Raw genomic sequence first — 14,044 nt, 5'->3', positions numbered from 1 at the left:
TGTCAATATTCACAAAGTTTTTGCATGGACATTAGAAACTGGATTAATCTCAAATCTAACATTCCTTCTTTTGATGTTGATACCACTCAATTTTATGTGATTTCTTTGATGCCATAAATGTAGTCATGGCCAAATGTTTTGAGAATTACACAAATATTATATTTTCACATGATCTGCTGCCCTCTGGTTTTTATGTGTTTGTCAGATGTTTATCACATACAGAAATATAATTGCAATCATATGAGTAACAAAAGCTTTTATTGACAGTTAGAATGAGTTAATGCAGCAAGTCAATATTTGCAGTGTTGACCCTTCTTCTTCAGGACCTCTGCAATTCTCCGTGGCATGCTCTCAATCAACTTCTGGACCAAATCCTGACTGATAGCAGTCCATTCTTGCACAATTAATTCTTGCATTTTGTCAGAATGTGTAGGTTTTTGTTTGTCTACCCATCTCTTGATGACTGACCATAAGTTCTCAATGGGATTAAGATCTAGGGAGTTTCCAGGCCACAGACCCAAAATCTCAATGGCTCAGGGAACAAAAAACATAGTTATCACCTTTGCTTTATGGCAAGGTGCTCCATCATGCTGGAAAAGGCATTGTTGATCACCAAACTGCTCTTGGATGGTTGGGAGAAGTTGCTCTCGGAGGACATTCTGGTACCATTCTTTATTCATGGCTGTGTTTTTAGGCAAGACTGTGAGAGAGCCGATTCCCTTGGCTGAGAAGCAACCCCACACATGAATGGTTTCAGGATGCTTTACAGTTGGCATGAGACAAGACTGGTGGTAGCGCTCACCTCGTCTTCTCCGAACAAGCTGTTTTCCAAATGTCCCAAACAATCGGAAAGGGGATTAATCAGAGAAAATGACTTTACCCCAGTCCTCAGCAGTCCACTCCCTGTACCTTTTGCAGAATATCAGTCTGTCCCTCATGTTTTTTCTGGAGGGATGTGGCTTCTTTGCTGCCCTCCTTGAGACCAGGCCTTGCTCCAAGAGTCTCCGCCTCACAGTGCGTGCAAATGCACTCACACCTGCCTGCTGCCATTCCTGAGCAAGCTCTGCACTGCTGGTAGCCCGATCCCGCAGCTGAAACACTTTTAAGAGACGGTCCTGGCGCTTGCTGGTCTTTCTTGGGCGCCCTGGAGCTTTTTTGGCAACAATGGAACCTCTCTCCTTGAAGTTCTTGGTTATGCGATAGATTGTTGACTGAGGTGCAATCTTTCTAGCTGCGATACTCTTCCCTGTTAGGCCATTTTTGTGCAGTGCAATGATGACTGCACTTATTTCTTTAGAGATAACCATGGTTAACAGAAGAGAAACAATGATGCCAAGCACCAGCCTCCTTTTAAAGTGTCCAGTGGTGTCATTCTTACTTAATCATGACAGATTGATCTCCAACCCTGTCCTCATCAACACCCACACCTGTGTTAATGGAGCAATCACTGAAACGATGTTAGCTGGTCCATTTAAAGCAGGGTTGCAATGAAGTTGAAATGTGTTTTGGGGGATAAAGTTCATTTTCTAGGCAAATATTGACTTTGTAATTAATTGCTGTTAAGCTGATCACTCTTTATAACATTCTGGAATATATGCAAATTGTCATTATAAAAACTGAAGCAGTAGACTTTGTAAAAATTAATATTTGTATGATTCTCAAAACTTGGCAATGACTGTAGTCATACCTTTAGCTAAATACCATATTCACTACATTGTCTGCTGTCAACATGTCATTATTTTGCCAGCATAAGTTCATTTAAAATTACATTGATTCCACAGGGCCTATGCTGACTTCTACTTTGCAAAGGTGCAGTCATTTTCCTGTAGATTTTATTGCCGTTCGGCACTGCATTCTAGTGTTTCCTGTACATAGTTAACGTGTGTAGCCTCAATACGTGTGTGGCATTTTCTCACAGGTGAATTGGTAAACATTGAGTAAGTGAAGTTTTCGTTGAATCAGTGCGTAATATCATGCATGGAAAATGTAAATTTCAGGATGCATGGCTTGAAATATGGCATTCAATGTTTTGAATTTGTATTGTAACATTTTTTGAGGGGTAGCAGTAGGTAAATGCCAGACGTGAACAAGTCACTAAGTTGCAAGTAACAAGTCTCGAGTCAAGTCCCAAGTCTTAAACTTCAAGTCCTAGTCAAGTCACCAGATGTAATTTCAATATTTAACACAATTGATGCAGTTGATTAGTAGTATGTTAAGTTAGTCAGACTAACTAACGTTAGGCGTTAGTTAGTCTGACTAACCCCCCCCCCCCCCCCCCCCCCCCCCCCCTCAGTGACTTTCGTCCGTCCGCCCGTCCCCCCCCGGTTCCCGATTTAGAATTATCGTTAGTGCGGACCCCTCACACAAGTCAAGTAGCTCATGTGGACCCTTGTAAAAGTAAATTTTCGACCCCTGAGTTATCACATCCCAGCTAGCTAGCTAACCGTTATAGCATTATGTTAAATATACATAGCAGAGACTTGCTTTTGTGCAGCCTCAAATGTCGAACAAAGTTTGAAGTGGTTGCATCTCCATCTCTTATCCTGACTCCACATGTCTTGCATGTCACAGTTTTATTCACAACAGCATAATCTTTATAATTGAACAGGATCATTTTGGGAGCATGTTGCTTGTCCTCTCCGCACAAATTCAACGCTGCTGCTCCCCCCCCCCCCCCTCCCCCCCTCCCCTGATCGGCTGCAGAACTTCACCTGTAGTTTACGGATAAACTGAGCTGAGCAGTTCACATTTTACAGCACCATTTTATACAAAATGATCCAGTTATGTGATTCTATATTACTTATTTATTATGTTAAAATAAGGATTTCAAGTCTTTTCAAGTCGTAAAGCTCAAGTCCGATTCCAAGTCCAAGTCAGTAAAGGGAAAGTCTAAGTCAAGTCGCAAGTCTTCAGTGTTGTCGTCGAGTCAAGTCACAAGTCATCAGTTTAGTGACTCGAGTCGAACTCGAGTCCAAGTCATGTGACTCGAGTCCACACGTCTGGTAAATGCTGCCAGGTGCAGTCCTTGAATTTGATGTTAACCAAGGTGTGGGAACTCCTATCTATCTATCTATATAAAACACACGCACGCACGCACACACTTTTAGTAAGAAAACATCTCATTTAGGTTCATTCTCTCATTCTATTTAGTAAAAAAAAAAGATTGGGGGGGGGGGGGATAACAATGTGTAGACCCTGCAAGAAAATAAATAATTAAACTGGTCGACAAAACATAACAAGTTGCATTATCAATCACCAGATATACACTCTTTTCTGAGTTTTTCTTTATCAAATTCATATAATGTACTTTTCACACTCTAACATCATATACTCACACAGCGACACAAGATTCTCAGCTCAATCATCCAACACTGTGCAAAATGGAATGCATGAGTGATAAGAACATGAAACTAACCAAAATCCCAGTTACCCAAGGGCATTGTGAACACCTTTAGTTGTCCTTATGAACTCAGACGACTAAAATCAAGTGTAAGATTAAGCAATTGTGGGATATCCTGATGAAACATTAGGGAAGTGGGGTGAAAGGAGAATAGTGGATGCAAGAGATAACTTTCCCTTTGTGGTACGCAAGTCTCATTTGCCCATGACTAAGACAATGATACTTTTGTAAAGAACTATCAAAACCAACCAAACCAAACCAAACCCAAATTAAACAAAAAACAAAACAACAAAATCCCACAGCAAGGCATTCTTGGTCATGGCAAGATTTCATATTTTGATTTAGATCATATTCACCCCATAAAATCAAACTTGATTTAAGTTGACTCTCCAACTGCACTCCTTTTAGAAAGTAATTGAGTGGTGACCTGTTAACAATCAATTAACAACAGATAACAATGACCAACGACAGCAAGCGTTCTGAGACATACAGTTCACAACCAGCAGTGCCATTACTGACAGGAAAAATGATGTAAAGGGAGCAGACAAGCAATACTTTTCAATATAATTTTTGTGTCTGTGTGTGTGACCATGCCTTGTGTGCAAACTTCTGCAGAGAAGCAGATTATCAGGAGTCATCAGTGCCCCCATGATTCATGTTTGGGTGTGTGGGTTCACACTGGCTCCCTATATGCAGCATGTAACATGATTCATGTTTGGGTGTGTGGGTTCACACTGGCTCCCTATATGCAGCATGTAACATGATTCATGTTTGGGTATGTGGGTTCACACTGGCTCCCTATATGCAGCATGTAACATGATTCATGTTTGGGTGTGTGGGTTCACACTGGCTCCCTATATGCAGCATGTAACATGGGATCTGAATTTAGGTAAGAGTTCATGATGCAAATGAGAAGGTTGGCTCACTCAAGTGAACCCAGAGTGCTCCTCCACTCTGTTCCACATGAGATACCATCTTGGTTTAATGCAAAAGTTCATGCTTATCATCTCTGTCCATTTCCTGAAAAGAAACAGACAGCGAGATCTCCCTCTCTGTATTTCCCGCTGATCATTTACCGGGTGGAAAAAATGGAACAAACACAAAATAGTGAAGACGAATAGTACATGCATGGCCCCACACATATACACTAATGATTTTTTCTCGTTCATGCAACCATCTCTCTCTCTCACACGCACAGATGCAAATACATGCTAAGATTAGGGCAGGAAACAATGAGCACTACATCTTCAAAGGAGATTTAAATGAAGACTTGTTTAGTAACCCTGACACATTCACTATGCAGAATGGTTGTGCAGTTTGTGAGGGTGCAGAGGTTTTAGTGTTAAAAAGATGTCTGACAGTTCTAGCTTCAAAGGCATTCACAGTTCTCAGGTTCAAGCAGGAACACAGAATCCACTAAGAGAGGGTGTGTGTCTGTCAAAATCATTATAGCAGCTTCCAAAGTCAAACACCACCACATTATGACATAGGGCAAAACCAAATACCATAAAACAAACAGCAAAAACACAAATACAAAAACAGACAAAGCAAAAACAAATACAATACATAACAAAAAAAGTCAGAATAATACAATCTGACCAAAGATAACGAGGAAAAAAACATAATGAGTGTAAAAGGTTTATCATGTCTGTAAGTAACAACCACACCCTTCCTAAGTATTGTATTATACTATTTATAAATATATACATAACACTCTTTTCTTATAGTGCATTAGCTTAGAGCACTCATTGTGCATTCTTTGAGGGGTGTGGCCTCATGCCTTGAGGAGTGCAGCATGGTTCTCGAGGTCTGGTGCATGCAAGCCGTTCCACTTCCTTGAGGAGCAGGACTTGAGAGGAAGGACTCTGGAGTCAAGAGAAGTCCATCCAGCAAAGGACTGTGGGGTACAGTCCTTTATATATATATATATATATATATATATATATATATATATATATATATATATATATATATATGTGTGTGTGTGTGTGTGTGTGTGTGTGTGTGTGTGTGTGTGGTGGTGATTTTCACTCATCCTGCTGCGTAGCTGCTGAGGAAGGAGTAGAACATGGGGAGCTTCATGCGCTGCTGGTCTCGCCGGCACCAGGCGATGACGGTGCCCTCACTACCAGCTGTGTAGAGGTGATGTCCATCGCACGAGAACGTCAGGCTGAGAGAGTGGGGCAAGGAGTGGGTTACATGTACAGGCTGTTTTCTTATGTTTTGTCCAGTTTAGTAAATATATTTGCCATACATAAAGCCAACAATGATATAAAAAAAAGGCATTTTCAGTTCAGTGACATATTCTGAATACATAATTTTCATTAATTATTGCCTCAGAATGAATAATTGGCTCAAAATGAGTATCACAAGAAAATCAGACTTATAGTTAGTAAAAAATATATCGTATAAGAAAAGAGTACCTTATAATAGGTTTGTTGGACTTCGGGAAGGTTATTTCTCTCACTGGCTTCAGGTCCCATGTGCTCCACAGCCTGAGTGTGTGTGTGTGGGAAAGAAAGACAGAGGGAGAAAATAAATGAGACAAAGAAATAAAAGAAAGCAGATATGAAGATCAGAGACGAGAGGCCTCCACTTATCTTCAGATAAGAGGACACAAACTGTTTCTCTTTAGCAGAGCGCACCAAAATTATCTGGCTATAGTGGCAGTTGTTTTAAATTCTCTCCACTTATGAACTGTTTTCCGGACAGTAGAGTGGTTGATTTCTAGTTGTTTTGAGATTTTTTTGAATCCTTTCCCTTGCTCATATGCATCTACATTCGTGACCAAAGGTTTTGAGAATGGCACAAGTTTGGTTTTTCACAAAGTTTGCTGCCTCAGTTTTTTAAGAAACTTTTGTCAGATGTTTATATCATATAATGAAGTCCAGTTATAAGCATTTCATACATTTCTAAAACTTTTATTGACAAATACATCCAATTTAAACAAAGACTTTAGTATTTACAGTGCTGACCTTCGGCAATTCGCCTTGGATATCAGCTTCTGGGCAAAACACATTGATGGCAACACATTCTTGGATAATCAGTGCTTGGAGTTGATTGTGTCTGGGTTTTTGTTTGCCAATCTTAATGGGATTGGATCTGGGTAGTTTCCAGGCCATTGACCCAAAATTTCAATGTTTTGTTCACCAAGCCACTTGGCCATCACTTTTGCCTTGTGACATGGTGCTTCATCATGGTGGAAAAAGCAATGTTCATTTCTAAATTGGACTGTTGCTCTTGGAGGATTTTTTGATACCATTGCTTATTCATGTCAGTCTGTCATTGATGTTTTTCTTTTGTGTAGAAAAGAAGTGGCTTCTTTGTTGTCCTTCTTGACACCAAGCCATCCTCCAAAAGCCTTCCTCTCACTGTGTGTTCAGATGCACTCACACCTGCCCTCTGCCGTTTCTGAGCAAGCTCTGCACTGGTGGTGACCCCATCTCCAATCAAATAGTATCCATGAAAAGTTCCAATCAGGATTTAGACCAAACCACAGCACTGAAACAGCTTTACTCAGGGTAGTGAATGATCTACTAATATCGGCCGATAATGGGCTTGTCTCGTTCCTTATACTGTTAGATCTTAGTGCAGCTTTTGATACTGTAGACCACAACATTTTGCTGGATAGACTAGAAAACACGGTAGGTATTAAAGGAGTCGCACTCTCCTGGTTTAGATCATATTTAACTGACCGCTTCCAATGTGTAAGTGTTAATAATAAAACCTCTAAATCTATGCAGGTTAAATATGGTGTCCCACAAGGGACAGTCCTAGGACCACTTCTATTCACACTGTACATGTTACCCTTAGGCGAGATTATGCATAAGCATGACATCAGTTTCCATTCCTACGCAGACGACACTCAGCTATATTTATCGGCAAAACCCGATGATTTAGGCGCAAACAGTAAGATTGAGAAATGTGTAGAAGAGATAAAACATTGGATGGCGTGTAACTTTCTAGCACTAAATCCCGATAAAACAGAATTAATAATAGTTGGGTCTAGGGCTGCGAGAGACAAGATACATAATGTAGCATTGAATCTACATTCTTTTACTATAACCCCCAGCGCAGAGGTAAAGAACTTGGGCATCACAATAGACCCAGATCTCTCGTTCAATACACATATTAATAATATAACTAGGGTAGCGTTCTTTCACTTGCGCAACATTGCCAAAATTAGAAACATATTAAATATTAGTGATGCAGAAAAACTAATCCGTGCATTCATATCCTCTCGTTTAGATTATTGCAACAGTCTCCTAGCTGGATGTTCTGGTAAATCGATAAACAAACTCCAGCTGGTTCAGAACGCAGCAGCACGAGTTTTAACAAAAACTAAAAAGTTTGATCACATTAGTCCCGTACTATCGTCATTACACTGGCTGCCAATTAGATTCCGTATTGACTATAAAATACTTTTATTAACATATAAAACGCTGCATGGCTTAGCTCCAGACTATCTTAGTGAACTTATTGAACAATATAACCCAGCGCGTTCACTTCGCTCTCAGGACGCAGGGTTATTAACTGTTCCTAGGATCAAAAAGATCACAGCAGGTGGAAGAGCCTTTTCTTTTAAAGCTCCACAATTGTGGAATAATCTCCCTGCCTCTATTCGGGACTCAGACACAGTCTCATTGTTTAAAACTCGATTAAAGACTCATCTGTTTAGTTTGGCCTTTGATTAATCTGTTACATAGTTACTACATCTCGTATCTTTTCTCCGAGGTTCACCTGGAGAGTAACATTGCAGTCGGAGCCTACAATACCAGCATCGCTGCTCCGACATGGAATGAAAGCCTGGCATTTATCAACAGACATTTACAGTGACAATATCAAAACCCAGAACTTTCATTTTTACCTTTACTTAGTCTTTGTGTGATTTGTGTGATTGTGTGATTTGTGTGTGATTTGTGTATTTGTCTGTATTTTGTGTAATTTGTGTGTTAACGGGCCGCCCAATGGAGGATGGGTTCCCTTTTGAGTCTTGGTTCTCCCGAGGTTTCTTCCTAATCCCCACCATCATAGGGAGTTTTTCCTCGCCACTGTCGCCTTTGGCTTGCTCATTAGGGTTCTGGACCCATAGTATTGTTAACCTTTTAAATCCTGTAAAGCGCTTTGTGACAACATGTGTTGTGAAAAGCGCTATACAAATAAACTTTGATTTGATTTGATTTGATCTCGTAGCTGCATCCTCTTTAAGAGACACTCCTGATGGTCGCTTGACATTCTTGACTCCCTGAAGCCCGATTCACTGCAGCTGAACCACTCACACTGAAGTTCTTCATGTCACAAGGCAAAAGTGATAACTAAGTGGTTCGGTGAACTAAACATTGAAAATTTTGGGTCCATGGCCAGGAAATTTCACAGATCTCAAATCCATTAGGAATCCTGTGGTCATTCCTCAAAAAGAGGGAAGACAAACACAGAAACTCCAAGCAGGCAAGAATGGTTAGGCAAGAATGGGTTGCCATCATTCTTTCTGAAAGCCTCAGAGAGGTTTGACAGTGTAGGGTCTCTTACCTCACAACGCCATTCTCAAGCCCACCTGCGATTACGTTAACAGAAACTCCCTCTGGTTGATTGGAGAAAGCCACAGAGCAGATAATCTCTCTGCAGTGGACGTGACCAATCAGATCGCCGTTCACTGTCCACAGTCGCAAGTCACTGCCACCACCCACTGCATACAAGACAGGAAAACAAGACAAGACAGTTCACACAAAACTGAAACAATGTGTATAAAAAAGGATTTAAAAAGCATGGATGCAACTTTTTCTCTCCTCTATAAGCTTTTTTTCTCATTAATTGCATTTAAAAACAATTTCTGAGACTTAAACTTTGGAAAAATTAAACACATCTGTTACTCAATTTTTTATTTATTTTTATTTTTTTTTACTTTTTTAAGCCTTCAGACTCTACATCTATCTTTAAGTGGTTTTCATAATTTAGGGCACCTGTAAATCCATGGCGCTCTCACCTGAGTCACACACAGTAGCAATGTCTCCAGTGGTTTCACTCGCTGAGACTGCATTCACAGAGCTTTTGTGGCCGGTGAGACTCTGCACGTAGCACAACCTGCCACAACAGCCTACAGTTATTTGATGTGCTCCAGTGCTCATTACTGTAGTACTGCAACATTACAGAGACATAGAAGTGAGCACTTAGTTATGGCTAACATACAAGGCTAATATCAGACGAATATAAATTAGTGTTTAAATTAGTGAAACTCTCTTTCTGCATATGGGAGCTCCATATGGACTTTCCATGGATTATCTATTAATGGTGTGACCTACCTAAACAAAATCACTTGTACACAAAAATGCACACCTGTTGAGATCCCAGAGGATGCAGGTTCCATCCCGGCTAACACTGATGAGGATACTATATGGTTTGCACACAAACAGTCCTGTGACCTCATCTGTGTGACCATATAAGTGAACTTGAGACTCCACTTCCATCTCATAAGACTAAAAAGAAAGATAATTACAAAAATGTGCTTTTTGTTACAAACTGGATTGATGAACAATATTACTGAGGAAGAAGACAGCAAAGTCAGTGCCTTCGAGAAGCAAAAAGCAGAGAGTCAACAATTTCAGTGCAACAAACAGGTACAACAAACAAGGCAGCTACATGTTCTGAATGGAGGACTTGTAAATACAGCATAACAGCATAAGAAGGCCACTATGAACAAAATGGGATTACCTTTAATGGGATTATTTAATGACAGAAAAAGACATTGTTTACTGCTCTATGTCAATAAAGATAAGAGGAGACGTGTAGGGGGAGGTGAGGGGTGTTTAAATACAGAGAGAAAGAGCAGGTGGTTAAAGGGCTGAGCAGACCTCCTCCTGCCTCACTCCCCGACTCCAGCCCACCTGTGGGCTTCAGGAAATGTGTTTCTAGGGCAACGGGGAGATGATGAACGAGGCCACTCAAAATGTGTGTGAGTGTGTGTGTTTGGAGGCGCTCTACAGGGAGTGATTATGGATGTGGGCGGCTGTGTGGGTGTGGAGGTGGCGGTGGAGGGGGGCTTGTGTTGCCATGGTAACCTACCATGGTGGTGGTGAAGCGGTTGCTGTAGGCGGTGATGACTCCACACTTACTGCCTGTAAACAGCTGACAACCATCCGGCACCCAAGCACAACTGGACACCTAAGAGTTACAGAGGGAGATAGGGAGAAACAGAAGAGAGAGAGAGAGAGAGAGAGAGAGAGAGAGAGAGAGAGAGAGACGCATAGTGAAAGATATAGAGAGTGAAGCAGACATGAAATAGACAGTGAGAAAAGCAAAGATGGCATAAGAGAAAAATGATATCTAATGTGCTTTCTGCAGAGGGTGCTGTGGAGCCCTGGCCTTGTTCCTAAGATCCAAATGTAATAATGCACTGTACAGACAAAGATCTTAGCCTCAGACTAAGAGAAAGGAAAAAAAATCTGAAAGCAATGAAATTATGTGTATTTCTGGGTTTGGGCTGTTCTTGTGCTGGTCTGGGCTACTGCCTGACCTGGTGTAGTGGTGAGCACTGCCTGACCCGGTGTAGTGGTGAGCACTGTCTGACCCGGTGTAGTGGTGAGCACTGCCTGACCCGGTGTAGTGGTGAGCACTGCCTGACCTGGTGTAGTGGTGAGCACTGCCTGACCTGGTGTAGTGGTGAGCACTGGATGACCTGGTGTAGTGGTGAGCACTGCCTGACCTGGTGTAGTGGTGAGCACTGCCTGACCTGGTGTAGTGGTGAGCACTGCCTGACCTGGTGTAGTGGTGAGCACTGCCTGACCTGGTGTAGTGGTGAGCACTGGATGACCTGGTGTAGTGGTGAGCACTGGATGACCTGGTGTAGTGGTGAGCACTGCCTGACCTGGTGTAGTGGTGAGCACTGCCTGACCTGGTGTAGTGGTGAGCACTGGATGACCTGGTGTAGTGGTGAGCACTGGATGACCTGGTGTAGTGGTGAGCACTGCCTGACCTGGTGTAGTGGTGAGCACTGCCTGACCTGGTGTAGTGGTGAGCACTGCCTGACCTGGTGTAGTGGTGAGCACTGGATGACCTGGTGTAGTGGTGAGCACTGCCTGACCTGGTGTAGTGGTGAGCACTGGATGACCTGGTGTAGTGGTGAGCACTGGATGACCTGGTGTAGTGGTGAGCACTGGATGACCTGGTGTAGTGGTGAGCACTGGATGACCTGGTGTAGTGGTGAGCACTGCCTGACCTGGTGTAGTGGTGAGCACTGGATGACCTGGTGTAGTGGTGAGCACTGGATGACCTGGTGTAGTGGTGAGCACTGCCTGACCTGGTGTAGTGGTGAGCACTGCCTGACCTGGTGTAGTGGTGAGCACTGGATGACCTGGTGTAGTGGTGAGCACTGGATGACCTGGTGTAGTGGTGAGCACTGCCTGACCTGGTGTAGTGGTGAGCACTGCCTGACCTGGTGTAGTGGTGAGCACTGCCTGACCTGGTGTAGTGGTGAGCACTGCCTGGCCTGGTGTAGTGGTGAGCACTGGATGACCTGGTGTAGTGGTGAGCACTGGATGACCTGGTGTAGTGGTGAGCACTGCCTGACCTGGTGTAGTGGTGAGCACTGGATGAAATTGATGGGCGGCTCGCTCTGCTTGCTCTTGAGTCGCAGCATGTTGTCAGCGTAGCCCCAGCTCAGAATAGCTGACCACTGGATGTCTGTGCTGTGCATGCTGCGCACACCTGGAAAACAGGCAGGCACCTCAAAGTTGTTACTGAACCTCTTCGAACCATAGGTAACTCATCCATTACCATAGGTCACATGTCCAAAACCTGTAAACTAGCTGTAATTAAACCTCTGATCAAGAAATCAAATCTTGATCCAGCTGTATTATCTAGTTATAGACCCATTTCGAACCTTCATTTATATCCAAGATCATAGCATAGGAATAGGAATCACATATTTGAAAAGTTCCAATCTGGATTTAGGCCCCACCACAGTACTGAAACAGCCCTAGTTAAAGTAACAAATAATTTCTTTCTTGCCTCAGATCAAGGCTATGTACAGTGAGGAACATAAGTATTTGAACACCCTGTGACTTTGCAAGTTCTCCCGCTTATAAATCATGGAGGGGTTCATCTTTAGTTCATGTCCACTATGAGAGACATAATCTAAAAAAAAAATGGAAATCACAATGTATGATTTTTAAAAATAATTTATTTGTGTTACTGCTGCAAATAAGTATTTGAACACCTGCAAATCCGCAAAAATTCTGGCCCTCAAATACCTGTTAGTCCACCTCCACTCCACTTATTATTCTAAATTAGAAGCACCTGTATGAGGTCGTTAGCTGCATAAAGACACCTGTCCACCCCACACAATAAGTAATACTCCAACTACTAACATGGCTAAGACCAAAGAGCTGTCCAAAGACACCAGAAACAAAATTGTAGACCTCCACAAGGCTGGAAAGGGCTACGAGGCAATTGCCAAGCAGCTTGGTGAAAAAAGTTCAACTGTTGGAGCAATTATGACTGTCAATCTCCCTCGGACTGGAGCTCCATACAAGATCTCACCTCGTGGTGTAGCAATGATCCTAAGAAAGGTGAGGAACCAGCCCAGAACTACACGGAGGAGCTGGTCAATGACCTGAAGAGAGCTGGCACCACTGTTTCCAAGGTTACTGTGGGTAATACACTAAGACGTCATAGTTTAAAGTCAAATTTATTTATATAGCGCTTTTCACAACACACGTTGTCACAAAGCAGCTTTACAATCATATGGGTCCAGCTTAAAGTCATGTATGGCACGGAAGATTCTCCTGCTTAAATCAGCACACGTCCAGGCCCGTCTTAAGTTCACCCATGATCATTTGGATGATCCAGAGGAAGTTCTGTGGTCAGATGAGACCAAAAAAGAACTTTTTGGTCTTAATTCCACTTGCTGTGTTTGGAGGACAAAGAATGATGAGTACCATCCCAAAAACACCGTCCCTACTGTGAATCATGGGGTGGAAGCATCATGCTTTGGTTTGTTTTTCTGCACATGGGACAGGACGACTGCACTGTATTAAGGAGATGACCGGGGCCATGTATTGGGAGATTTTGGGGAACAACCTCCTTCCCTCAGGTAAGAGCATTGAAAATGGGTTGTAGCTGGGTCTTTCAACATGACAATGACCCAAAGCACACAGCCAGAATAATCAAGGAGTGGTTAGAGTAGAAAATCTTTCTCAGCGACAGCCCAGAAAACTGGCTGATCTGGAGAAGATCTGTGTCGAGGAATGGGCCAAAATCCCTGCTGCAGTGTGTGCAAACCTAGTGAAAAACTACAGGAAATGTTTGACTTCTGTAATTGCAAACAAAGGCGTTGTCTGTTCTTGTCTGTGTTTTGTATTTCTCTGTACAGCGTCCTTGGGTACTTTGAAAGGCGATATAGAAGTGGAAAATATTATTATTATTATTATTATTAAAAGTTATTGTACCAAATAATTTTCACAGGTGTTCAAATAATTATTTGCAGCAGAAACACACAAATAAATTATAAAATCATATATTGTGATTTCCAGATTTATTTTTAAATTTTGTTTCTCACAGTGGACATGCAGCGAAGATGAAAATTTCAGACCCCTCCATGATTTCCAAGTGAGAGAACTTGCAAAGTCGCAGGGTGTTTCAAACAATGTA

General features: G+C 42.2%; 1 protein-coding gene across 13 annotated transcripts in view; it reads right to left on the bottom strand.

Annotated features, from left to right (window-relative positions):
- Positions 1 to 3,128: 3,128 nt before the first annotated feature.
- lyst (lysosomal trafficking regulator) overlaps positions 3,129 to 14,044 on the bottom strand; it is a 123,240-nt gene continuing 112,324 nt past the window's right edge. For 12 of the 13 annotated variants that reach the window (XM_076975166.1, XM_076975171.1, XM_076975172.1 and 9 more), the window contains 7 exons: positions 11,964 to 12,100; positions 10,460 to 10,558; positions 9,734 to 9,873; positions 9,384 to 9,481; positions 8,930 to 9,086; positions 5,824 to 5,895; positions 3,129 to 5,570 (listed from right to left, as the gene is read on the bottom strand). In XM_076975166.1, coding sequence (XP_076831281.1) covers positions 5,432 to 5,570; positions 5,824 to 5,895; positions 8,930 to 9,086; positions 9,384 to 9,481; positions 9,734 to 9,873; positions 10,460 to 10,558; positions 11,964 to 12,100 — 842 coding nt within the window. In that variant the 3' untranslated portion in view covers positions 3,129 to 5,431. Of the gene's footprint in view, positions 5,571 to 5,823; positions 5,896 to 8,929; positions 9,087 to 9,383; positions 9,482 to 9,733; positions 9,874 to 10,459; positions 10,559 to 11,963; positions 12,101 to 14,044 lie in introns of those variants that run through there. The other variant, XR_013121389.1, reaches the window with a different exon arrangement.

The sequence above is a fragment of the Brachyhypopomus gauderio genome, chromosome 15 (assembly GCF_052324685.1).
Source record: "Brachyhypopomus gauderio isolate BG-103 chromosome 15, BGAUD_0.2, whole genome shotgun sequence".
Taxonomy (NCBI): Eukaryota; Metazoa; Chordata; class Actinopteri; order Gymnotiformes; family Hypopomidae; genus Brachyhypopomus; species Brachyhypopomus gauderio.
The sequence above is the reverse complement of the archived record's forward strand: the minus strand, read 5'-3'. Positions and strand labels throughout refer to the sequence as shown.